The sequence below is a fragment of the Elephantulus edwardii genome, unplaced genomic scaffold (genome assembly GCF_000299155.1).
Source record: "Elephantulus edwardii isolate Elephantulus edwardi_28Jun2011 unplaced genomic scaffold, EleEdw1.0 scaffold00019, whole genome shotgun sequence".
NCBI classification, from domain to species: Eukaryota; Metazoa; Chordata; class Mammalia; order Macroscelidea; family Macroscelididae; genus Elephantulus; species Elephantulus edwardii.
In genome coordinates this window covers 20,600,240-20,626,709 of record NW_006399769.1, presented here as the reverse complement: position 1 = coordinate 20,626,709, position 26,470 = coordinate 20,600,240, and the positions used below count along the sequence as shown (strand labels likewise).

General features: G+C 39.5%; 1 protein-coding gene across 1 annotated transcript in view; it reads left to right on the top strand.

Moving 5' to 3' along the window:
- CRIM1 (cysteine rich transmembrane BMP regulator 1 (chordin-like)) overlaps positions 1-26,470 on the top strand; it is a 262,797-nt gene that overhangs the window by 48,841 nt on the left and 187,486 nt on the right. Inside the window, exon 2 of the mRNA XM_006882357.1 lies at positions 11,353-11,526. Within this exon, the coding sequence (XP_006882419.1) occupies positions 11,353-11,526 (174 nt within the window). The remainder of the gene's footprint in view (positions 1-11,352; positions 11,527-26,470) is intronic.

Genomic DNA, 26,470 nt, shown 5'->3' with positions numbered 1-26,470 from the left:
AGCTGGTGGGGGGTTCATGAGCCAGGTCGGGTCAGAGCTGCTGAGGGGGTCGCGAGCCGAGTCGGTTCACAGCTGGCGGGGACGTCGCGAGCCAGGTCAAGGGGAGCAATGCGATACCTGAAGATGGGGATCATGGGTCAGAGCTGTATGGGCGTGTCCTACTTCAAGTCCACTCCCACTGTCCACTGCCTCTGCGCACAGCACTTTGTCCAGTCCCAAAGTTCAGAGCTGGCGGGGGGGTGTCGCTAGCCGGTTCGGATCAGAGCTGGCGGGAGGGTGGCGAGCTGGGTCGTGTCAGAGCTGGTGGCGGGGGTGGGTCGAGAGCCGGGTCGGGGGGAGCAATGCGATACCTGAAGATGGGGGTCGTGGGTCAGAGCTGCTGCTGTGTGTCCGACTTCAAGTCCACTCCCACCGTCCACTGCGTCTGCACACAGCACCTTGGCCAGTCCAAATGTTCAGAGCTCGAGGGTGGGTCGCGAGCCGGGTCGGATCAGAGCTGGTGGACGGGTCACGAGCCGGGTCGGTTCAGAGCTCCGGGGTGGTCGCGAGCCGGGTCGGGGGGAGCAATGCGATACCTGAAGATGGGGGTCATGGGTCAGAGCTGCAGGCGTGGTCCCACTACAAGTCCACTCCTAACGTCCACTGCGTCTGGGCATGGCACCTTGGCCAGTCCCAAAGTTCAGAGCTGGCGGGGGGTTCGCGAGCTGGGTCGGGTCAGAGCTGGCTGGGAGGAGGTCGTGAGCCAGGTTGGGGGGACCAATGCGAGACCTGAAGATGGGGGTCGTGGGTCAGAGCTGCAGGTGTGTGTCCCACTTCAGAAAAGACTCTTTTAAGTGTGAAAGCAACCTCATGTTTTCTCCCCTTTTCATCTCTGGAGTAATATATGATCATCCGATTCAAAATGCCCTATACCGGTCCATCTCATCTCATCTCACCAATGCCTAGTATGTCAATATTTATGTGTTCCATTTCTTCCTTAACAATATGTCATTTTCCTACATTCATTGTTCTCACATTCCATGTTCCAATCACTAGTGTCTGTTTAGAAATGTTCCTCTCCCTTTGCATTTCCATACTTGAAAACTCCACTTCAGTTGCCCTTTCTGTTAGTCTGTGTATGTTATGTTGTACATAGGGCTTTCAGAGGTTTTGTAGGAAATAGCAAAAAATAAGGGCCTAGGAATAGAGAATATAGAAATTGATGTATTTCAGCTAAAAGATGTTGCCCTAGATGTGCTCACCAAGTTGTGCTAAGAAATCTGGAGAAAAACCACTTGGTCAAATGACGGGAAGAGATTTATATTTATTCCCATCCCAAAGAAGGGTGACCCAACAGAGTGGGAAACTATAGAACAATATCATTGATTTTACATGCAAACAAAGTTCTACTGAAGATGATCCAAAAATGACTGGAACATCAGCAGAGAACTGGCTGGACCAGAAGTCCAGGCTGGGTTTAAATGGATCGTGGTACCAAGGATATTGTAGCTAATGTTAGATGGATCTTAGCTGAAAGCAGAGAATACCAGAGGAATGTCTATCTGTGTTTCATTGATTATGCAAAGGCATTTGACTCTGTGGATCATAAACTGTGGCTGACTCTGAGAAGAATGGGAATCCCAGAACATTTGATCATGCTAATGCGAAGCCTATACTTGGACCAAGAGGCAGTCGTCAGAACAGAGCAAGGAAACACTTCATGGTTCAAAATTGGGAAGGTTGTATGCCAGTGATGTGTCCTGTCTCCATACCGTTTCAACCTGTATGCAGAACAGATCATCTGGGAGGCTGGGTTCTATGAGGAGAAATGTGGTGTCATGATTGGTGGAAGATTCATCAACAATTTGCATTATACAGATGACACAACCCTGCTTGCTGAAACTGAGGAGGACCTGAAGCACTTGCTGCAGAGGGTCAAGGACTGCAGCCTCCAGTATGGATTGAGGCTCAATGTCAAGAAGACAAAGGTTCTCACCACTGGACCAATTGGCAGCATCAGGATGGATGGTGAAGAGATTGAGATTATTCACAGCTTTAGTTTGCTTGGCTCCACAATCAACACACTTGGCACCAGTAGCCAGGAAATTAGAAGACGTATTGCCATGGGCAAGTCTGGTGTTAGGGTCCTCTCCAAAGTACTGAAGAGCAGTGGTGTCTCTCTGGAGACTCAGGTGCGTCTGATACAGGCCATGGTCTTTGCTATCACTTGTTATGCATCAGAGAGTTGCACAATGACTAAGGAGGATAGAATGAGAATTGATGCCTTTGAGCTGTGGTGATGGAGAAGAGTATTGAGGGTACCATGGGCTGCTAGGGAAACAAACAGATTCATCTTGCAAAGGGTTAAACCGGGTGGTTCCTTGAAGGCAAGGATTCTGAGGCTCCATCTAACATACTTTGGACATGTTGTAAGGAGGGACTGGTCCTTGGAGAGGGATATCATGCTTAGGAGGGTGGAGGGACAGCGCAGGAGGGGAAGGTGGTGGATTGATTGAGTGACTGGGGTAATTGAAATGGGTGTATCGGAGACAGTGCGATTGGTCAGGACAGCAGAGTTTAGGGCTGTTGTACATAGAGTTGCTATGAGTCGCAAGCGATTCGAAGGCACATAACAACAACAACAACTCCATCCATTTCAGAGGTTTTATAGTAAGAGACTATTAATCTTTCTCCTGTGGAGCAATTTGGTGGATTTGAACAGCTGACCTTTCACTTGGCAGGTAGGCCTCTTATACACCAAGCCACCAGGACTCTTTTGGCACATGAGAGATACTAATAATACCAATGTAATGTGGAAAAAAAAGATGAATGAATGAATGAATGAATTTATTTTTGTTCTTTCATGCATGTCTTGTCCTCTGTTCTTTGACTAGTGATTAAGGTGTCTGATAAAAAGTACACTGGAACATGTACTGATTATTATGTATTGCTTTACAGTAAATTGATTAATAAACTGAGTAAGCTTGTTTTTCAAAGATGTCCTCACTTGATAGGAATCAATGTTCAAGTTCTTTGTTATATATTTAGATGTTTGCGTTGTCATTTGATCTCTATGTGCATACGCGTGTATTTATACAGATGCATGGACATCTGTATATTTCAATAATTAAAATATAATAATTTTAATTATTATTTGGAGAGTCAGTCTTGTATCTTTTACTGTGTTGGAGTCAGTCTTGGGTTCACTAGAGTATTTCACTTTATAGAAATTTTGTAAAATTGACTTTTGTGTAATTGAATCATTTATTGATAACCCTAATTTTGCTCTTCCTGCTTTGCACTGATTACAGCTTGAGAGGGAAAGGGAAGCATCAGTGTTTGGAACATCCGCCTTTACACAGCACACAGAGAAACGAAAGCTCAGTGCTTCATTCACTTCCTCCTCAGGCAGAACTGGATGCCTTATAACAGCCGTCCAGACCTGGGGGAGTTAAGAACAGCAACTTTACATTACACTTGAGTTTCTGGGCTGGCATGGTAAGAGATGCCAATATTAGCTATTTGCATCTCACTGTAGCCACAGGGATATGTGAACAGCTGGAGAATTAATTTGATATATATTCCCAGAAGCCTCTCTTCTGCCAACAGAATTCTATTACTGTGAGCTTCTGAGTATGTACTGTGAATTTGTTTCTTGCTTTTTAATATCTACTATAGCATATTTTGAGCAAGTGGATTGCCACATTATAGGATGCAGCTATATCTTGGTTTAGGGTAAACTCCATTAACCTAAGCAGATACAAGGTAGAAAAAGTTAAGGCTCTGAGTGCACAAAATGCCTTCTGCCTGTGATTGCAGATTAACAGACCGTACTTTGTCCAGTATAAATACTGCCAGACCAAAAATGTTTTATTCCTTGGTAATGGAATTTCAGACATTTGCAGGAAGATAGAGGGCTGTGTTGGAGGGCGGAGGTTGGATCCATGACCAGGCAGCCTGGGGTTGCTGCACCTGGTTCCTAGAGCCCTTTGGGGCAAGGGCTGTGTGTGCTGTGCAGTGCTGCCCAGATCTAGATGAAAGCTATCTTGATTGAACTCTTAAAGAGACCTTCTCTTTGACACCCTTTCCTTCTGTTCCCCCTTTTCCTAATCTCAAAAATGAAAGTTTCTCCCAAGTAATTTTTTTGCATTTACTTTCTTCTTTCTTTCATGAAGTCATAGAAGGAAGCCTCTACAGGCATCACTAAGAATATTGGAAGATGTTTTGTAAAACAGGCAGGCAAAGTTCAGGGTGAGACTAAAAGTGGTTGTTGAAAGTACAGGTGTTTCTGCTTTGCCACTGCATGTATTCTCTTTAAAAAGGAAAAAAAAATCTCACACAAACAACAACCAGCTCTTCTGCAGAGTCATTCAGTAGTCTAGAGGTAAGGAGTTGTGCAACCTATCCAAAGGCATACAGTTTGAATCTACCAGCTGCTCTGTGGGAGAAAAATGGGCATTCTCCTCCCATGCCATTTACAGCCTCTGAAAACTCACTAGATGGTCAGCTGTAAGTCAGTTCCAACTTGTTTACATATAACAATAACAACGCTAAAAGTTTGAGAGTTTTGGGGGAAAAAAGATGTCAGTATAGGTTAATCACAGCTTCTTCAACTGTGTGCACAGATCATAAATATAGAGAGTAAGAATTCATTTAAGACTCTGACAGAATTAGCTCATTTGCACCTTGTGTCTTCAGAGCCCATCCTTACTCTCTAGAGGTCACACCACTTCCTTCAGTTGGACCTGGAGGGCATTCAGTTTTATTCTCCAGACCAATTTCACCAAAATGAAAAATAAGATTCAAGGGTTGTTTTATTATATATTTTCAAATGCAAAGGAAAATGTCTTGGTACCTTTTTTCATTCTTCTGTGCAGATTATTGTAATGGGAAGTTCAGCTGCTAAAACAGTCATTGCTTGCACAACGTGATTATCAGCTTTTTCTTCATGTATTGCTGAGACCTTACCTTTAGTTATGAGAAAACTTTCTCTGGTTCTTTTCATAACATTGATGTGTTAGGGAAAATTGCATGCTCCAGCACAGCTTCTGCATTATACCAACATAATTTAATTATATACGGACTCCATGTTAACTAAGTCACATAAGAGAAACATGTTTTTATAGTTTCACAATTTCCTTAGGGTATATTCCTACTAGTGAAATAGGTGGGTCACACAGTTTCTATGTTCAGCTCTTTGAGTAAATGCCACACTGCCTTCCAGAGTGGTTGTACGAATTTACAATCTCATCAACAGTGTTTATGAATTCCCACCTTTCCACATCTTTATTGCTTGCTGCCCTGCTAAACTTTGCTACTACTACTGAGGTGAGATGGTATCTCATTGTGGTTTTGATTTGCATCTCTCTTGATGCCAGTGATTTTGAGCATTTCTTCATGTGTCCTTTTGTCATCTGAATGTCTTTCTCTGAATAGTCTTTCCATGTTTGTTGCCCATTTTGTAATTGGATTATCAGTCTTTTCTTCTGGAGGCCTAGGAGTATTCTGTACACTTTTATTATGAGATCCTTGACTGAGCTGGTATTGCCAAATGTTTGTTCCCAATTGGAAGGTTTTCTTTTCACACTATTGGAAAAAGGTTTTGATGCACACAGGGGTTTAATCTTTAGAACATCTCATTCATCGGTGTTATCCTCTCCTGGTTGTGCATTTCTGGCTGTATTTATCACTCTCTTTATGCTATAGACTAGGCCTTCTAAACTTGGTCCCAGTTTGTCTCTAGTGAACTTTATAGTTTTGGGCTTTACTCTCAGGTCTCTGATTCACCTTGAGTTGTTTTCTGTGTATGATGTGAGATGTAGATCCTGTTTTGCCAGCACTGTTTGCTGATGAGGTTGTTGTTTCCTCATTTGATAGGTTTTGTTTTCTTATTGAGTATCAATTGACCATAGATAGCTAGGTCCATTTTTAGGTTCTATATTTTGTTCTATTTGTCTGTGTACCTGTCATTGTTCCAGTACCATGGTGTTTTGGTTATTACCTATGTGTAGTAGCTTTTGAGGTCAGGGCGTGCTATGCCTCCCATTTCATTGTTGTTTTTCAGAAGTGTTTTGCTTATTCAAGTTATCTTTCCTCTCCAAATAAATGTGACAATTTCCCTTTTGATCTTCTTGAAAAAGGAGAATTTAAATTCATTTGAATTTGGAATCTGTTTTGATTGATATGTAGATAGCTTTTGGTAGGAGTGTCATTTTCACTATACTGAGTCTTCCTATTCATGAACAGGGCACATTTTCTATTTCTGTAAGTTTTTTATTGTGTCTTGCAGAAATGTTTTATAGTTTTCTTTGTACAGGTCTTCTGTGTCTCTAGTTAGGTTCACTCCCAAGTACCTCAATTTGTGGTTGGCTGTTGTAAATGGTATTGCTTTCTTGGTTTCCTTCTCTGAGTTCTCTTTGTTACTGTAGAGAAATAGACTACATACATCTTGTCATACAACTTGTACCAGGGAAAAACAATAAGAAAATAAAACAAAAAATTACTGTGAATAACTAAAGAGGGCAATGTTTTATTGTAAAGTTGTTGCCCTGCCCCCAAAGGCTAAGGAGAATATAAGAACTGGATTAGAAAATCAGCATCTTGAAACTTGATTCTTGTGCCGTGTATATAATTTACTTAGGAAAATAGAGATTTAAAAACTAGAGAAAATAGAGAGTCTTCTGAGTGCTGTTAGCAGGATGTTGGGGCTCTGGCATTTTCTTTCTGTAATCAGACTTCATTTATTTTAGTTTAAATCCTTGTTTTCTGTTAAGTTAAAGTATAATATAGAAATGATTGAAGGCATTTGTTTCTGAAGCATCATGGTAGTAGACCCTACAGAGCAAGATTGCTAAGGGAACTATTATTTACCAAGAAGATAGAGTATTGATTGGAATAGGAACAGAGTACTGAAAGTGGTTACTCTCAGAAAAGAAGCTGGATTCCAGATCAGTAAGCTTGAGGCTGGACCTGGTGACAGTACCATTTCCTGAGGGAGTGGCCAGCTCACCTGTGCATCTCCAGGTGCAGCTTATTGCTTGCTGCTGCTAAAAAAGAAGCAAAAACCAGTATGGGGCTGAGAGATCATCAAGGGCAGTTAACCTTTTAGATCTGATTGCACATTCACAGAGCAGGGAACTCCTGTGAAGAAGAGCCAAGAGAAAAGCATCTGGCAGTGGAAAACAAATTGGCTCTGTGATGGGCTTTTGGAAGGACTGTTGATGTCAGCCAGGTGACAAGAGGTTGACATCTTCGAGCTGAAGTGAGAAAGAGACTAATGATAAGTGATGCTTAGTGGGAAATGTGCCAGAATAGGTCTTAAGCGTTTCTTTAAATCATGTGCTCATGTGGAGTTTGTCTTTTTTCCATAATCTACTTTTGTTGTTTTTGAGAATGTACGCAGAATGTACACCAATTCAACAATTTCAACATGTGCAGTTCAGATATTTGATTCCATTTTTCAAGTCATGCAGCCATTGTCACTACCTTTCTGAGCTCTTCTATCCGCCATTATTTTTAAAAAATCATCCTCTTTTAAGTTTTCCTATTTAATAATTCAAGTTGTTACCAGTTTTATGATTATAAAATATTTTATGTAAGGCACCCTGAAAAAAAAAAAATATTTTATGTGCCTTCAGGTCAAGCCCAACGTAGGATGACCCTATAGGACAGAATAGATCAGCCCCCTAGGCTGTAGTTGTTGGGGGAACAGATTGCCAGGCCCTTTCTGCCATAGAGAGCCAATGGTAGGTATGAACCACCGGCTTTTCTGCTGAGTTTTTAACAGCTGGTCAAGTGCCAAAAATTAAAATCAAACGCATTGCCCTGAGGTTGAAGTCCCACCATAGCAATGCTGTAGGGGCAGAGTATAACTGTTCCATAGGGTTTCCAGGGCTGCAGTCTTTATGGGAAAAGGCTGCCATGTCTTTTTTTTCTTTATAGGGGCTGATGAGGACTCCATAATGATCCCATATAAGTAGGTTTTTAAAAAGCCTAACCTTTAAGGGAGACATACTTTGCTAGTTAAGACAAGCTATTGTTTGTTTTTAAGATGGCTTCAGGGGATACTTTTGGCTTAAGGTTTAAAGATTCCCCCCCCTCCCAGAATAATAGTTTCAGAATTCTAGAAAGTCTGGATACCATGAAAATTTGTTATTTTCTTTACATAGAATTTGATCTGTGTAAGTAATTGCTTTAAAGACTTTTCTGTTGGTTAAAAGCACTCCCCAATATCTTGAAACCCTGTTTTTCTTTGTTGTTTTTGAGGTGTACGTCTGAAAATCACACCTGCTGCCATTGTGTCAGTTCTGGCTCACGGTGACCCCATTTGTTACATAGTAGAACTTCTCTATGGAGTTTTCTTGGTTCTCACAGGAGGAGCCCTTTAGTAGATAAAATTCTGGACTATTAGTTGGAAGGTCATCAGTTCAGACTCATATGACAGCTGAAAAGTAAAGCCTGCTGGTCTGCTTTTGAAAAGCCACAGCTTTGGAAATTCTGTGGAACAGCTCTACTCCGGGCACATGGGACGCAGTTGGGATTCACTCGGCACAGCTCAAAAACAAAAGTGTGTCTCTTGGGCAGTTTGGATCACCTGCCTTTACATTTATAGCCATTTGCAAGCCATTTGTGACATCCAGTGACCAATATGCACATATATGATACTGTCTGTACATTCACACATTTTTTGAAAGCAAGAACATGAAAATACTTTCAGCCATAATCAAGAATCCTCAGCAAAGAGAGAGGACGAAATAGATGAATGGGCCCTTTAAAAGTCAAATTCTTGCGTGCATCAAGAAACTTCGCCAACAGTAAAAATGAAGCCTACAGTCTGGCAAAAACCACCCAATCTTGTTAATGACATCCCTGATAGAAGACTCATATCCAAAATCTATAGGATATTCTAGCACCTCAAAATGAAGATGATAACCAACCCAATTGCCAAATAGAAGATTTCATGAAGATCCTCATCACCAAACAGGATATTCAGATGGGCAACAACCACATGGAGAGGTATTTGAGATTGCTAGCTATTAGAGGGATGCAAATAAAAACTGCAGTCTCAACTTAGCAACAGTGGCTAAGTGTTGGTGATGATAATAAGTGTTGGTGACGATGCAGAGGTTGGAACCTGCATACGTTGCTTGTGGGAGTGTAGAGCGGTACAGGCAGTTTGATGCTTCCTCAGAAGACTGAAAATAGAAATTTTATTTGATCCAACTATCCTATTATTAAGACTCTGTCCTCCCCTAAAACCAGAGATAAAACTATATTTACACTCATGTTTATTGCACCAGTATTCACTCTAGCAAAGGGATGGAAGCAGCCCAAGTGTCTAACAACAAATCAATGGATTGAGAACCTATGGTAAATCCACACAATGGAATATTATGCATTATTCAGCAACAGTGGAGATCTTGAGAAACAATATATAACATGGATGAGTCTAAAGAACATTATGCTGAGTGAATTACTCACAAAGAGACAAAATATAAGACCACTGTTATAAAATTAAGAGAATTATGGATTAGGCCTGTGTTACTAATACTGTGTCAGCTGTCAACAACAGCCAAATGCAGTGGGGAAAAGATCATTCAGATGTGCCATTTTGTCATTTTTCAAGTGAAGGCTAAAAACGGACTTTTTTTGAATTGTTAACTCTCTCAATATATTCTTTTCTGATTTTCCTTTCAGAATAATAATTTCACTGTTGCTTTAAAGATAGGCATCTGCATTTCTGTATGTACAGATTTATATAATTTTTAAGGACCAACACAGGGTAAAGAGGAAAACATTTTAAAACAGATAAATTGTGTTTCTGTTTAAATGTGTAATTCAAAAGTTAATAATTTTACTTAAAGCTGAAGCTTTGATTAAATAAATGGACCTGATCTGTAATCAAAACACAGAAGGCTTTCAGTTCCCTCCTTTCAAAGAATTGCCCTGGAGCTCTTTATATTGCAGATGATATTCTTTTAAAGGCCCCTTGACAAGAACATTATTTATTTTAATAAAAGACAGCTGTCATTTGCCTGATTAATACAGAAAGTGAGTAATGACACCAAAGTGAAAAATTAATCCTCAAAAATCATAGCCATTTGTTTATGCTTGTCTTCTATAAGAAAAATTAATTTTTTTCTTGTACAGATTCTTAAGATGGTATTCATACCTGTTTGTACAACTTGTATTAAGTATTTTAAATTAAAGTACTTTTGAAAATTCTCTTCAGATAACGCTTATCAGAAACATGTTTACTATTTAACACTCGTACCCTGTTATGTTAAGATAAAATATCTGTTAAAGATAATGTTGAGAGGGAGAAAAACTCCCCACATGATATCCCAGAGATTCATAGAACAAATTAATTGTCTAGTTTCCCATGAGAGACACTTTGGCTATAAGGAATATCATTAAGAACCAAGCCTGCCAACGGCCCTCTCATGTTTGCTTCATCTGTCTGAGTTGAGTCCCAGGAAAGCTGACTTTGAAATCGACTTTATTTCTTACAGTCCACTTTAGTCTAGGTGCTGAACATTGTGGTTTGGTCTCAGCTTTAGGGCTCAACCATGCCAGTCCCTCAGGCGGCGGTGGCCCTCAGTCTTGTTGTTTCTGGCTTTGTTTGTGGGTGATGATAGATACTTGCATTAGTACTAGAATGCGCTCAAGGGGATCCCCTGTAGCACATCTCTTTCTTGACGTTTTTCTCTGTTGTCTCAACACATTAAGTAGAAGAGCTGTTTGGAATAAAAAACTGGTTTCTACCACATGGAGTGAAAACATAGTTTTAGACAATTATTTTGTAGGCGAGCAAGTAAAGCTATGCTTTTTATTAAAGTTGGGAAAATGAAAAATATTTAAAATACGAAAGGAATCTCATTTGTTGCTCTATAGCATGTATATATAGTAGTGGCTTTTGATGGCATGCATTTGTTTCTAGCTATTTAGCTCCTTAGTTTCTGCCTTTGTGCATGTGTTTCTGTCTTTTCAGTTGGAAAGGGTTCTGGTGTTATAGTCTTTGAGTTGGCAGTGCCAACACACAGAGGGCGGCAGCTCCTTTCAGAGGGTTGGAATTCACCAGCGTTCCTGGGAGAAAGATGGGCAGTCACCATCCATATAATTTACAACCTCTGAAAACCCTCTGGAGGGTCAGCTAGGAGCCTTTTCCAACTCCACAACAATGAGCAGTGATTGTTTTCAGTTTCTAGAAGGAAGTTGGGTTTAAATCATTTGTAAGATTTTAGCCATACTGCCTTTGACCAATTGATAATGTCAGAATTGGATGCTACTGTTGTTACAGTGAATTTGTGAGCTTAAACTGACCTTTGAACGAAAATACAAGCAAACACTCTCTGGTTGGTAATTGTTTTACAGATGAGAACTGGGATGAAGACCAACTGCTTGGTTTTGAACCATGCAATGAAAATCTTATCTCTGGCTGCAATATAATCAATGGGAAATGTGAATGTGACAGCATTCGATCCTGCAATAATCCGTTTGAGTTTCCAAAGAAGGATATGTGCCTTTCAGCTCTAAAGAGGATTGAAGGTGAGCATGAATTTCAGCTAACCCTTTCTGTGAACCTTAGCATTTTTACCTCTGAGTAGTGATAATGTAGAGCTTAAAAAGGCTAGTACAAGCAAGATAGAGATTGGCAACTTTCATAATGCTAAATAAATAAGTCTTATACAATGCACCAGGTACTGATGTAGCAGTGATGTGTGAGACTGTCCTTTCCTATAAGCCATGGGATAGTAATGCTGTAGTCATGTGTGCAGGACAGTGACTGCCAGATCACCCCGGTTACCTCTCTGGTGGATGATTTTGTGAACAGCATTCTTGAGCTCAGCGTCTGTTGACACCAGGCCCATTCCACTCGATTTGCCAGGGGGTGTTGCTCCATGAGGAGAGTCTGCTAATTAGAAATGCTGCTTCTCTGGCAAGAAAAAGCATTATCTGTAGAAAAGATGGGAGAATTATGTAGTGATGATTGAAAGTTTAAACACGTTGGTTCTGCCAGCAGGCAAAAATGACATTGCCATAGATGTCTCATTGGCCACTTCACCTCTGGAAAGAAGTCAGAAATTTATTTTAAAGCCACGAGAAAATTCTACTATAATGTCCATAAAGTTTTGTACATTCATGCATAAATCCTAGGGGACAAAAGATTGAGTACTTGAAAATGATTAGTTATATAACTCCAGTAATCATAAATGGAGTAACACAGAGCTTGATGTAGAGCCTCACAACTAAAATTAACCTAGCGGTAAGTCCTAGAGTTTGGTCTTAGCTCTGTTCTGACCAGCCCCAGCTTCCTCTAGGGAATAAAAGAGCTTAAGAAGACATTCTTGCATATATTTTTTATCTTTGAAATCATGCTATTCCAAAAGAGAGCTTGGTAATTTAATTTGAACACTAAGGATTTGTGAGATTTAAAATCAGTAACATAAAGATTGCTAGTAGGACAGGACTGCTGTTTCTGAATTGCGTGATTTCTAAGTTACTTTAAACAATAATAAAAATAAGACATTTTAAATAATCCCTAGAACAGCATTTCTCTATAATGCTGTTTCAGTGCAGCTGAAACCTCAAAAGAGATTATGGAAGGAAGTAATAAAGAAAAAAATTGAGAACCATGTAAGATTTCATCTTGAGTGTGAACTCATGACCCACAGAATTTATTAGTAACATCCTAACCTAATGATTATAATTGTGTGACTTTTGACAGTGCAGTCAGATACTGCACTCATTTTTATTGTCTCATGACCCCTTTATTCACTCATCTTCCCCACCCATATCACCACCAAGAACTGATGTTTTGCCACCTGGACTAATGGTAAGGAGTTTTCAATGCCCACCTGAAGGCATACAGTTGAAATCCTCTAGCTGCTCCAGGGGAGACAGATGCACTATCTCTTCCTGTGTGGTTTATTACCTCTGAAAACCACCTGGAGTGTGGTCCCTTCCAACTTGCTGAATCACTTGTTGAGTCACTTCCAACTTGTTGGCACATGACAACAACAAGTGTATTTAGAGGTAATGATGAAGTACTCACATATCTGTGTAAATATTTAGTAATTTCATTATATGAAACACCACAGCCATTTAGAAGTACTTCTTTTTACACAGTGATGAAACTGTTTTATTCATGTGCTTTCAGATGCATCACTCATTCTTTCATTTTCTTCACTTAGGCCACTTTTCAAGTCATTAAATCTGACTTATGGAACACACCCTATTCACTACCTATCTAACTTGTGTGAGCTGCAGTGGATTTGTAATCTATGTTTGATGCTGTCGCAGGAAATTTTTTTCTGAAACACAATACCTGTTTACATAAAATCAGAGCATTTGAATTTGTTAAATAGATATACATTCAGGACATTGATTATATTGGTTTTTAAAGTGATTCTTGAAAGACTGTGAGACCAGGCACTTCAAATTTTGAGGTATTCTGAGAGGAATTATTTCTCTCTCTCTCTCTCTCTCTCTCTCTCTATATATATATATATATATATATATATATAATATTACATTTCTTGAACTCTTAATAAAAGTTTATTCATTTTGATAGTCTTTGTATAAACCAGAGTAGGACTAATTGAGATCACATCAAGTTAATGTGTCTTCTATACATGTGTCTTTATTGTTTGAAATAAAATAACTTAGACTACAGCAATTTTTTTGAAGAGTATCAAAGAATTTTCTCTTGTCAAGAAATAATTTTTAGAGAGGAAAAACTTTACATTCCTCGTGGCACAGTATTGTTAAAGAATTAGGTCATAAATAATAAGCAGAGTTGGAATGCTGTAAGAATGCAGGACCAGAAAAACGTGACCTAGGATTGTATGGTAAGGAGAGGTCTGAACCATTTGGACTGGGGAAACAAAAGCCAATGAGCTGGACTCCAAGAATGACAACATGGACAAATGAATAAAAGCTAGAAATAAAAATTCATGTTACTAACACATAAGATATTTGAGGAAGTAGTCTGAGTAAAACAGAATTCAGTGTTTACAGATAATAGGAAAAAATTACGGAAGCAGGATGGTGCTAAATTATGAAATGTCTTAAACATTATACAGAGCGATAAAACTTAGTAATGTGAGCTATCAGAAATCGTTGTTGGTTTATAAATAGGAAGAAGTGGACCATGGTCTTTAGAAGACTGGTGGGTAGAAGGGGAGGAGAGATGAGAATGGTCTAGCAGAGGGGAGTTATGCTGCAGTCAAAGGGGCTCTTTGGATGGTTGCTTCAATTAGTTAAACTTGACTAGGGTTCTGTCAGTAGAAACAACAAGGAAGAGATGGATATATTTCATTTTGAAGGAAGAGCCTGGAGTATCTTCTGAGGTAAAACTAAGAAGGAGGGGGTCCCAAATAAGCCCTCACTGCAGTTGAGTTGGAACCTCTTAGAGTTGATCCTCCATTTGGTTTCGGAGGCTGTGTGTTCAATGGAGGAGATTGCCTGTCTTTCTCCTGAAGAAGTGCCATTGGATTCCACCTTCAGAAGGGTACACACAGCCTTTGGGTTAACAGCACAACTCACTACAGTCTATGCCACCAGAGCTCCCAAATATCTAGAGGAAGGATGAGGAGAGTCAAAAGTTGAGTCTAGGCTTTCTAACCAGAAACAGCTTAATGATAATGCGAGTAGTAGAATTGCCGGGGGGCTGGGGGTGGGGTGGGGGGGTGATCGCTGAAAAAGGGAAAGGTATTTGGGTTGTAGTGTCAGATGAGGCTTTTAAAAAATTATGGGATATATTACAGCACATACTAATGATACATTATAGCTGGAGAAGCTGATAAATCAAAGGGGGATAATTACAGGAGCAAAGACTGTAGGGAATGAGAAGAGCAAAATTGTTTCTGTTTTTCGCCAAGTATAAACAATGCTATCAATGGAAATTGAGGTGGAAGAAGGGATGTGGGAATTTGAAAAGAAAGGGGAAACAAAAAAAAAATACACAAGTCAAAAGAAGGAAGAGAGAATTAACTAGTAAAATGACTAGGGCTACCGACTAGTGCTGACAACTCACTTGAAGCGAGAAATTTAAAGAAGACCAGTGAGCACAGTTGTGTATTTTTTCCCTAGCTCTGCTGCAGGTGTGGCATAGTTGGGGAGGTGGATTTAACTAGGGTTGAGATTTTTCCTGGCAAGTGTGGTAAAAAGAGGTACAAAAGGGAGGTGAGGATTATGTCAAAGCTAATCTATGGTGATGGATCTTATAACCTGTACTGGGAAGAAGACAAGTGACGTAGCCAGTTTCAGTGGAGGGGAGGCCCTGATGGACTTGAAAAATTGCTAGAAAAGGGGATATCTGAGGAAGTGAGCGGGAATTTTGAGAGTTTGCACTTGAGGCCAGTATTTCAGAGCTGGAGTTGTCATTGGTTAGAATAAGGGTATAACCTTTGTTGTGGTTGTGTGAGGAGGGATGAAAGGCAAAATCTTGGCATTGGAGATGTCAGACACTGAGCTCAAGTGGATTATCTACTCTTGGCACCAGCAGTCAGGAAATCAAAAAGCGTATCGCGATGGGAAAGTCTGCTGTTAGGGACCTCTCTAAAGTACTCAGGAACAACAGTATCTCTCTGGAGACTAAGGTGCGCCTGATACAGGCCATGGTATTTGCAATCGCTTGCTATGCATCAGAGAGTTGGACAATGACTAGGGAGGACAGAAGGAGAGTGGATGCTTTTGAGCTGTGGTGCTGGAGAAGGGTACTGAATGTACCCTGGACTGCCAGGAAAACAAACAGATTCATCTTAGAGAGGATTAAACCAAGCTACTCCTTGGAGGCAAGGATTCTCGGGCTTCATCTGACATACTTTGGATATGTTGCCAGGAGGGACGGGTCCTTGGAGAGGGACATCATGCTTGGGAGGGTGGAGGGACAGCGCAGGAGGGGAAGACCCTCTATGAGATGGATTGATTCGGTGACTGGGGTAATCGGGATGGGTGTGTCAGAGGCGGTGCGGTTGGCGCAGGATAGAGCAGGGTTTAGGGCTGTTGTGCATAGGGTCGCTATGAGTTGAAATCGACTCGACGGCACATAACAACAACAACAACAACAACAATGGATTTTCTAAGAATGATGATAGGAATAGTTGTAGGAAAGAGACATTGATCTAGAAATTCTTTTAGTTGGTTATTGAAGAATGTTGTAGTGTTTTCAAAAGAGAAAGAAATGCTCTGAAGGTAGCAGTGAGAGCAGAGAGGACACCTGCCCCCGCCCCCAACATTTACGCAGGTGGAGGCTGTAGTGGCTCAGTGGTAAGGTCTTGAACTGCCAGCTCAGAGGCTCTGTGGGAGAAGGATGGACAGTCTCCTCCTGTGCTATTTACTGCCTGTGAAAACCCATGGAGGGTTAGCTGTGAGTCACTTCTGACATAATGGTATAGATATGGTATTCCTGCTTGAGAGCTTCAAGATTAAAGAACAACAGGGTACCCAAGTTCTAGTTGAAGCATACATGTGAAAGGAAACTCCAGAGGGTAGAATGAAGGTTGGGAGGTGGGTTTTACTGATGGCTGAGCATGAGTTCCAAAGGCAATGTAGAAAGATCTGTGAGATCTGGAGAGCTTGAGTGCTTTTTGCAGAGCCAAGGGTGAATTCAGTGATGAAGAGAGACCTGGTAAATTTAGACTTCACTCTGTGATATTTTGTGTAGAGGTGAATAGTTAGTTAACTTTATATTTTAAGGGATTTCTCTTAGAGACTTACTTTGGATAGTTCATAGTATTCAACTGGACAGTATGGATTATTGTGTAGGAGGAATGTTATTAGTGTTAGGGCTTGATGAGTTACTAGGACATGGGTCCCCTTTTATTGTCCCCTTGGGAGTGGTGATAAGCATGAATTACAAACACAACAACGTAAAAGAAGATGAAAGATATTGCAGGCCATTTGATACCATATTTATAGATTTATGGAGAATACTGGCAATATCTGGTCATTATAAATTTATTATATATATATTTGCTTAACAAGAATGAGATAGTCTTGGGTTTTACCTACTAGTTCCTCCTATAATGGGTGAGCAGATTATTTTAAAATCAGCCTGTCGTCGTGGGACAGAATAGTTTCGTTTATCCAAGGAAGGAGGAGGGAGTTGGATAAAGGGAAAGACCAGTTATCCCACTTTGATTCCACAGGGGCTTGTCATCTGTGCTGTGTACCCTCTTTTCCACCCCACATACCCCAGCAAAAAGAGACAAGCGCAAAATCCAAAATAAGTGCCTGCAAGTTGAGTCAGGCCAACTTGTAGTGACCCTAGAGGATAGAGTAGACTGCGATGGAGCTTCCAAGTCTAACCTTTTCAAGAGAAGGTCAGAGAAAAAGAGGAAGACTCAGTGAGATGAATTGAATCAGTGGTATCATTCGCTGCCACATTGGGTTTAAGTATAGTGGAGATTGTGAAGATGGTGCAGGATTGGATTGCTTTTTGTTGTAAATAGGAGCGCAAGTGTTATGAACTCAACACTTAACAGCAGCAATCTCTATGGAACAGATTGTCTTGTCTGTCTATTGGGGAGCAACTGGTTGGTTCAAACTGACAACTTTCTGGATGGCAGCTTATTGCTTTAACCATGGTACTAGTAAGGTTCTTTAGTTCAGTTGTATATATATTTCTCAGTCCTTTTTGTATGTACTGTGTAGATACACTGTAAGTCAAAAGAGGGGATCAGACTAGCAGAAAGAGGTGGCCAGGGAAGCTACCTCTTGGGTTTCCTGGAGGGGCTGCTCTAGGCTTATTAATTGGTAGTTAAAGTTGACACCAAAGATTTCCACATTAACAGTGAATGAGTTAGGCATTAAAGTTTGCCTTCATCTCCACGTTTGGGAAAAGTGGATCAGTCTACAGATTGTTAATTTTGTAGTTCAGAGTGGTGGTGCTGTTGCCATGAATCTATGACACCGCATCATGATCCTATGAACAACAGATCTGAATCTTGCCATATTCGGTGCTGTCCTCATCTCTGATATACTTGAGTCTGTTGTTACAGTCACTCTGGCAGTCCATCTTGTTTACAGTCTTCCTCTTCTCTAATCCTCCCCTCTTGCCCAGCATGATGTCCCTTTTCAATGACTGGCCCCTCCTGACGGCATGCCCAAGGTGTGCCAGGAACCCCAGTGGCACGGTGGTAAAGTACTTGGCTGCTAGCCAAATGATTGGTAGTTTGAACCCATCATCTGCTCTGTAAGACACAGATTTGGCCATCTGCTTCCAAAAATTAGGGCCTTGGAAGCCCTGTGTAGAAGTTCTACTTTGCTTTGGAAAGCTCTGAGTTGAAATTGACCCAACAGCAGTGGGTATAAAAAATTCAGTAAAGAATTTAAAAAACCCCAAACTATTAAATCATGCCAAGGTATGTAAACACATGTAGAACACTGAAAAAAACTCATTTATTGACTTATACAGCACTTTTTTAATGGTAAGTGTGTACTAGGCCCTATTCTACTTGGAGCTTACTTTCTGTTTAGTATATGTGTAACAATAAATGTCAATGAACAAAGCAGTTCTGTAGAAGATCCATGAAAAGCAATAGTTAGAAAGATAAGATAGAAAATTATTTGGGAAGCTGATTTAAATACGGATGTCAGAGAGGTTCTCTCTGAAGGGATGACATTTAAACTGAAATTTGAATGCAAACCGAGTCAACCTTATGATCCAGTTGGAGAAATGATTTTCTGTAGAGGGCAGGGCAGACGCAGAAGTTCTGATGTGAGCTCACACTTATTTAGGGGATGGCAAGGAAAAAGTAATGTCAGTAGAATGGAGTGCAGGAAGAGGGAAGGATGTAATTGAAGAGAGAGGTGTTTGGACTACCCACAGCTTTGTAGACAGTAATGAGGTATTTGGATTTTATGTTAAGGGTATGTTCATGGGTTTTGAAGAAAGATGTAATGTACTTTGATTTGTGTTTTTTTAAAAAATTAATCTGCTGAAGAAACTAGTGAAGAGGAGGATTGAAGAATGAGAACATAGTATATAGGTTAAGTATTCCTTTAGTAGTCAGGTAGGGATTCATGGTGATTTGGACCTGAGACTTCATTGGAGAGAATTTGTAGATTTTGGATACATTTGAAAATACAGGTAACAGGACTTGTTGATAGAGTGCTTGTAGACGGTGAGGGGAAGAGATGAAGCAAATTTGATTCTCTTTTTAGGGGAAGAAGAAAGTTTGAAGAGGACTCAAGAAGTTTCTTTTGAATAAATTAGACTTGACATCCAATTAGAACTATTTGTTATTTAGATAATTGTGACATGATTAATTTTGTATGTTGGATTTATACATGATGAATACACTGAAGATTACAAAGACATATTCCTGAGGAAAAGTCCGCCCTTTTCATAAAGAAAGTAACATAAAAATCCACTCCACACTGATTTATCACCAGACGGACTAGCCAAGGTTGTGATTCTGGTTAAGCACTGACTACCAGCTGAAAGCTTGTAGGTTGGGTTCTGCCTGTGAAAAGCCTCTCTGAGAATCTTGTGGAGATCTCTGTTCTTCACACATGGGTTACCAGGAATTGGAGTCCACTCACAAGAAGCATGTGAGTCAGAATCATCTGTCTTGGTGTTGACAGAGCAGTATATATCACATGGGTTCTCACAGTGGTATGAACGATATCAGACTTATGTCTGTTTAGAGCTGCACAGTGAACATTTTACAAAAGATGAACAAGATTGGAGCTTTCAAAATGCCTCCTTAGTTTTCAGTGATAAGCACTTATAATGTTAAATGGTTTATAGAATCCCCCCAATCAACAGTGTAGTTTAAAGAAAAGATTTAATAAATAAATAATAATAAATTAGTTTATGATCAGTGGCATTGTCTTGCTTGAATGGACAAATAGGAACTTCTCTGCATTCCTGGCATGGATAAAATAGGAAAGGCTTTCTGGAGGAACTGAGAACCAAAGCAAGTGCGAAGACGTGCATTAGGTGCTTAGCAGAAGGGAAAGGAGAATTAAAGAGCAGCCTTGAAAATAGAAGAGGGGGAATACACAGAAAAGGCAAATAGGAAACTAAGGTAGGCAAGCTAGTGGGCTTAAGTGATTGACTAACACTGGAGGTGAAGAATGGCACCCCTTCTTTCACTGTCCTCCCATAGCGAAGTTAGAACTCAGGGAGGGAGTATGCAGGTGGGGTAATGATTAGGATGTAATGTGGTGATATATAGATTTACTAGAACATGGACTACAAGAAGACGAGCTTTCTGGAAGGTGGAGATGGAGTTTTCCTTGTTACGTTTGAGGTGTCTATGGAGTAATCAAAAGAGCACTGGTGATGGCATTGGTTAAGCTTTCACCTGTTGAGTTGAAGGTTGGCATTCAGCCCACCAGCCTCTCTGAAGTAGAAGGAGATGGCATTCTTCTCCTGTAAAGATTAAAACCTTGGTAAGCTCTGCCCTGTCTTCTGTGCTCATTATGAGTCAGCACTGACTTGGTGGCTGGGGTTATAGAATATCAGGAGTGAGATGACAGTCACAGGTCTGGGACCTCAGGAGGGAGACTGGCCCGGAGATAAGGGTTTGTAAGTCAAACTACTTTCGGGAGTATTTGCTGCCTTTGGTAACTTCTGAATATATAGGATTGTGGATGTGAAGAAGATGAGAATTTTTAAGAAAAATATGAAGGAACGTGCATAAATGTTAACATTATTTAAATGTTTACATTAGTAAAGGGCTTGTGCAGAGGTGGTGGTGCAGGAAATACCAAGTACTCTGTGACCTCTTGGGGGGACCTGAGTGACTTTTACTGTGTGAGTTAACCCACAGTGTTGAATGCCTGTGGTCTGAGGAGACATAGAATGGAACATTTACTCTAATTAATTATAAATTAAATTGTTCATGTACCCAACCACTTCTTCTTGAAGGCTTGAAGACAGAACTTGAAGCTTTGTCTGACGTACTTTGGACATGTTGCAAGGACGGACCAGTTGTTGGTGAGGGACGTCATGCTTGAGAGGGTGGCGGGACAGTGCAAGAGAGGAAGACTCTTGATGAGATGGATTGACTCAGTGACTGGGGTAATGGGAGTAGGTGTGCCAAGACAATAAGGTTGGCACAGCATAGAGCAGAGTTCAGGGCCGTTATACATAGGGGTTGTTATGAGTTTCAAGGAACTTGACAGCACATAACAATACAACAACATATACCCTGTTTAAAAGTACTTTTTAAAGTATTTTAATATAGCTAATGAAGTTGATCAAGACCCAGCCTAATACTAGAGCAAATTCATGATTGGAGCACGAAGATGGTTAAATAATTGGGTAGGAGGTTAAGAAGTAGGATGTTACTTACAGACTTTTTTAGTTCAGGAGAATCTTTTTGTTAGCATTATCTCCATGTGCCTTTGAGACCATTCGTTTCCTTTTAGAAATGCCCTAATTTCTAATTGTTCATTCTTTCATTCACAGAATAAGTATTGAGCGCATGCAGCGTGCCACTAAATCTCAGATTCTTCCCACTCAGCATTATTGTATACTTCAAACTGAGAGATGATTTTCTAAATGATCTTTAAAGTATTGGTCATTGCCATGTTTTAGATATACCCTAGCAGTTTGCTTTTGATTTAAAAAGAGATTTTATATATATGTCAAGTTATATTTTAAACATGTCACTTATTTTAGAAACGTACATTATAATGAAGTATGTGCTCTTCCAGAAAACCAGAACCATGGCCTTTGATTTAATTGAGTCATTCACACACTCCATTGGGTTTTTGAGACTGTATATCTTTGTGGGAGGAGGCTCGCTGATTGTCCATTTTTCTCCTGAGGAGCAGCTTGTGGATTCAAACTGCTGGCCTTTTGGTCAGCAAACCAACCTACCACATAATGAACTATGCCAAGAGAGCTACGTAAATATTCCCTCTGCAGATACTAAGATAAAAAGAGGATGATAAAAATGTGTATGACTCCCCCCACTTCTGTTGAAACTAAAAGGAAGTGTGATATTTTTTTGTGTGTGTTGTTGTATGCTAGTGTCTTCTAAAAGTTAACTGATTTTAATATGGAGACAAAGACCTTTTCAAATTTTTTAAAAAATCTAAATAAAGAGTTACTTCAGGGATCTAGCTTTTTATTCTGAGCTCTAAATTTATTGTTCTAATCCTACCTAAGAAAATCTTAATATTATGTTAATTTCTTATTTCATTTTTAGTTCTTTCCATTTTACTTGTAGCGGTTTTTTTTTCTTTTAACACAAGTGTAAGTGCTAAATTTTATTCTTGCTGATTATCTTTTTCTTGGCTTCTAGACTGCTCTACCACCTGTGCTATGTGTGGGCTAATCAAATGTTCTAACTCTTGCTGCCGTCTATAATGTTTGTCAATAGAAAAAAACCCTTAGTTGGTGTTTAGGAAGAAATATACAGTATGTTCATAGAATACTTTTACTCAAAAGATTATGTGGGGAGTTTGTATGTTTGTAGAGAATGCTGACAGAAAGCACCCCACGAAAGTGATTAAATGGAGGGAATACATACTGATTTTGAGGTCTTGCAGCAGAATCCCCACTCTGGACACCATTGCCACTAGGATTGTGCTGGATGGAGACTGAGCTGTAGCAGATCTGAGGTGCCGTCTTACATTAGCATGGGGAGGGCAGACACACCCATCTCTTCTCTGTGTCCCGTGGTGGTGCCAGGGAATCAGGTGCAGAGGGAGGCTTCTAGATTTCCCAAATATGAGAGAGCATTTAGCTGTCACCCAGAGGTTTTGATTTACTAGTACTGAACTAAGTAAGGCTGCTGCTGTTTGCCATTGAGTCAGAACCGACCCATAGCTGGCCCTCCAGCAGACAGTAATTAATTGCATGGGAGGAGATTGCCTATTTTTACTCCTGCAGAGAAGCTGGTGGCTTCAAAACATGTTCCTTTAGGATTGCGGTGCAGATCTTGCCACTAGGTAAGAATTCTTACCACTAGGCAGATCTGAGAAATAAGGATAGGGTGTATATTTTCAACAAGCTCCCAAAAATTGCTGTCCCTGTTTTTTGACCACACTCTGTTACTTTTGAATAGCAAGGTTGTAGAGGGTTTGGGTCAATAGGTTTCTCTGCTCAGGGAAATGGACTTGTGATGGTGTGAGAGAATATCTTGTATCTTTAGTAATCCTTGGACCAACTTTTACTGTCTACTACTTTTTATTCTTTCAGAGTTTATACTTCCTTCAAATATGAATACACATTCATAGTTTCATTATGCAAACCTTAAAGGTTTCTTTTGCCCTCAAAACTGAAAAACACTCAAATTCATTTCATTTGTTTTGAAACTAACTCAGAGGTGACTCTCCAGTGGGATTTTGACTCTTGGGAAGAGATTGCCTGTAGAGAGGCCTAGACTTGGGTCAGCAGTGCTGTTCCCTGTGGACCGATCCACCAGAACTCTATTCTGCCATAAAGAAAACATTAGTGGGAATTAAACTTCACTTCAGTTGAGGCATTTCTTATGACATGTATAGGAAGGACCATGTGGTAAATAAAGACCAAAGTAAATCTCGGTACTTATATACTTGGAAAAGAATTTTGTTTCTAGTAGAGATGCCCCTTTAACATAAATTTATCCATTTGTTCTTTACTAAAATTTAGAAGCATGTTTAATAACTTTGTGTTAATATAGTGTTTGTAGTTTTAAAATATGTATATAAATAACTTGATCATTCTAAATGGCACAGCTTTAGAATCTTTGATAATACAGTATGTATTTTCATTAAAATGGTTTAATAAATTTATCATGGTCACGTATACTGAGAGTCAAATTATATACTCTTTCCAAAAAGAAATGCTCTGTGCTAGAGCATTTATGATTATTACGTAAGATTACGACAATAGCAAAGTTATATCTGTCAGGTTATTCTTAGAGCTGTTGCTGTATGGTGCTATCAGGTGGATTCGGACTAACAGTAACCTCATGTGAAGGAATAAAACTACCTCAAGGGGGTTTCTCAGCTGTAATTATTCTAGAAGCAGATCCCCCAGGCCTTTGTCTTCAGGAACTGCTATGTGAGTTCATGCCACTGATGTTTCTGTTAGCAAACAAGTGCTTAACTATTGCTCCACCAGGGCTCCTTTTCCTATATTAGAAAATTCAAAATTAGAATTATTCTGTTGAAGGGATAGATATGGCACATTTTATAATTGTAGGAGAAAACTTTGGGACGCTCTTAACCTTTTCAGACTGCATTGTAGAATTCTTGGTGATAGTCTATAATTATCTCCCTTTCCCTAAAAAACAAAGTCTCTAAGACTGATTATTATTTATTCTGAAGCCAAGCAGAGTGTACTGCAGGAAGCATGTCTCCTCTGCTCTGGGACATCTCTGTGCACAAATTCATAATTTTAAATTAATTATTTATTAAAATTAATCATCATAGATTTGTTCCTCGTAGGCTAGTTGTACCTGAAGACAGTATTTATGCACGTGACTATATTGTTTTCGCTCCATATAACTTGTTTAAACATTTTTGTTGTTGTTGTTATGTTGCTCATTTTGGTACCTTGCTTATCAATATTGGAAACACTAACTCTTCCCTTGAACAACTTAAAAAGCTCCTTTAACCTGATCTTTCATGCCAAGGAGCCTTATTACAATGTATTCATCTACCGTTCCTAGGGTTTTCAGAGGCCTGTTACTTAAGAAGCGGATGGACACTCCTGCTTCCTAGTCTTGTCTTAACCTGAGAGCTTTACTAAAACCTATTATCATGAAGTCTCAGCTAATTTTTTCTTTAGATGTCCAAGTGCCAACTGAATGAAGGCATTGCTTGATGAAGATGCTGAGAATATGAAAATTATTCAGTAACCCTATAGTACTTAAGTAGCACTGTTCCATCTATTTCTAAGGCTGTGACTCTTTACAGAAATAGACTAACATGTATTTGTACAGCAGAATTAAAATGGATTGAGCACTTTTAACACTATCATGTATGTGCTTGTCCACGTATGTATATGAATTCACATAGGACTTTAAAGTCTAAATAAATATTTTAAATTTTAGTAATGTGATAGGTAAATGACGTAGGATACTTTATTTTACTAGGTAGTAAATGTTTTATTTTGGTTGACATTTGGGTTAGTGTTTTAGAATTTTATATTACAGGTACAAACTCTGGGGCACATGTCCTTAGAAACATTGTTTAAAAAATCATTTTTGTTTTGATGTCTTAATAACTGATACAGGAAAAAAGAGGTTTCCAAAAGGCGGAAACCCGCTTCAAGTATCTGGGAAATAAAAACAGGAAACTCAACTTGGCATAAGACCAGTTGGAGAGGGGCAGTTGTTGAATTATTATGTAAACCTGAATTTTACTTTTGGAAGTCATTTAATGACCTTTGACTGTTGTGAGTTTTGTGACACCCACCCCAAGTCCTTATTAATATTTTATATCGTAGCATCAAAAGGAGTGAGTATATGTGTGTAGGAGAACATTTTCTTCAACTATATTGCGGTTATAAAAATGAATTGCTGTAATAAAGGTATGATTTGGCCTTTAGAATGGTGCCTTCTATATCAACATAAGAATATAATAATGGTCTGCACCAGTTAGTGAGAAGAATGGGAATCCCAGAACATTTAATTGGGCTCATGAGAAACCTGTATATAGACCAAGAAGCAGTTGTATGAACAGAACAAAGGAGCAATGTGTGTGGTTTAAAATTAGGGAAGCTTGTATCCTTTTTCCATGCCTGTTCAGTCTGTTTGCTGCAAAAAATCTTTCAAGAAGCTAGACCATATGAAAAATAATGTGTGACACCAGGATTGGAGGAAGACTCATCAACAACCTGTGTTATGCAAATGACATAAAGTTAGGCAGATTTGCATAAAGTTCCTTTGTTGCATAAAATTAGGTAGGTTTGAAGCACTTACTCAAGAAGATAAGAAACTGGAGCTTTCAGTATGAATTGCATCTCAACATCAGGAAAACAGAAATCCTTACCACCAGACCAAAAGGAACATTGTGATAAATGGAGAAAAGGTGGAAGTTGTTAATGATTTCATTTCATTTGGATCCACAGTCAACATCCACGGGAGAAGCAGTTAAGAAGTCAAAAGAAATACTGCATCTAGAAAATACTCTATCAGGAATCTCTCCAGAGTGTTATAGAACATCGGTGTTAGTGTAAAGACTAAGGTCGACCTGCTATATAAGCCATGATATTTTAATTTGCTTCCTTTGTATCTGAAAGTTGTACAGTGAATAAGGATAACAGAAGAATCATTGATGCTTTTGAATTATTGTGTGAGAAAATAACACTGAGTATCTCATGGACTCTTGCTCATATGTTATTTCTTTAAATTCCTCTGTATCTGCCAATTCTTTTCTATATAATGACTCAGTATATTCCTTCCATCTTCTTTTAATACTTCCTGGATCATTTAATATTCTGCCCAAAGCATCCTTGGTAACAGCAACTCTAAGTTTGAATTTGTTCTTCAGTTCCTTGAGCTTAAGAAATGCTGAGTGAGTTCGGCCCTTTTGA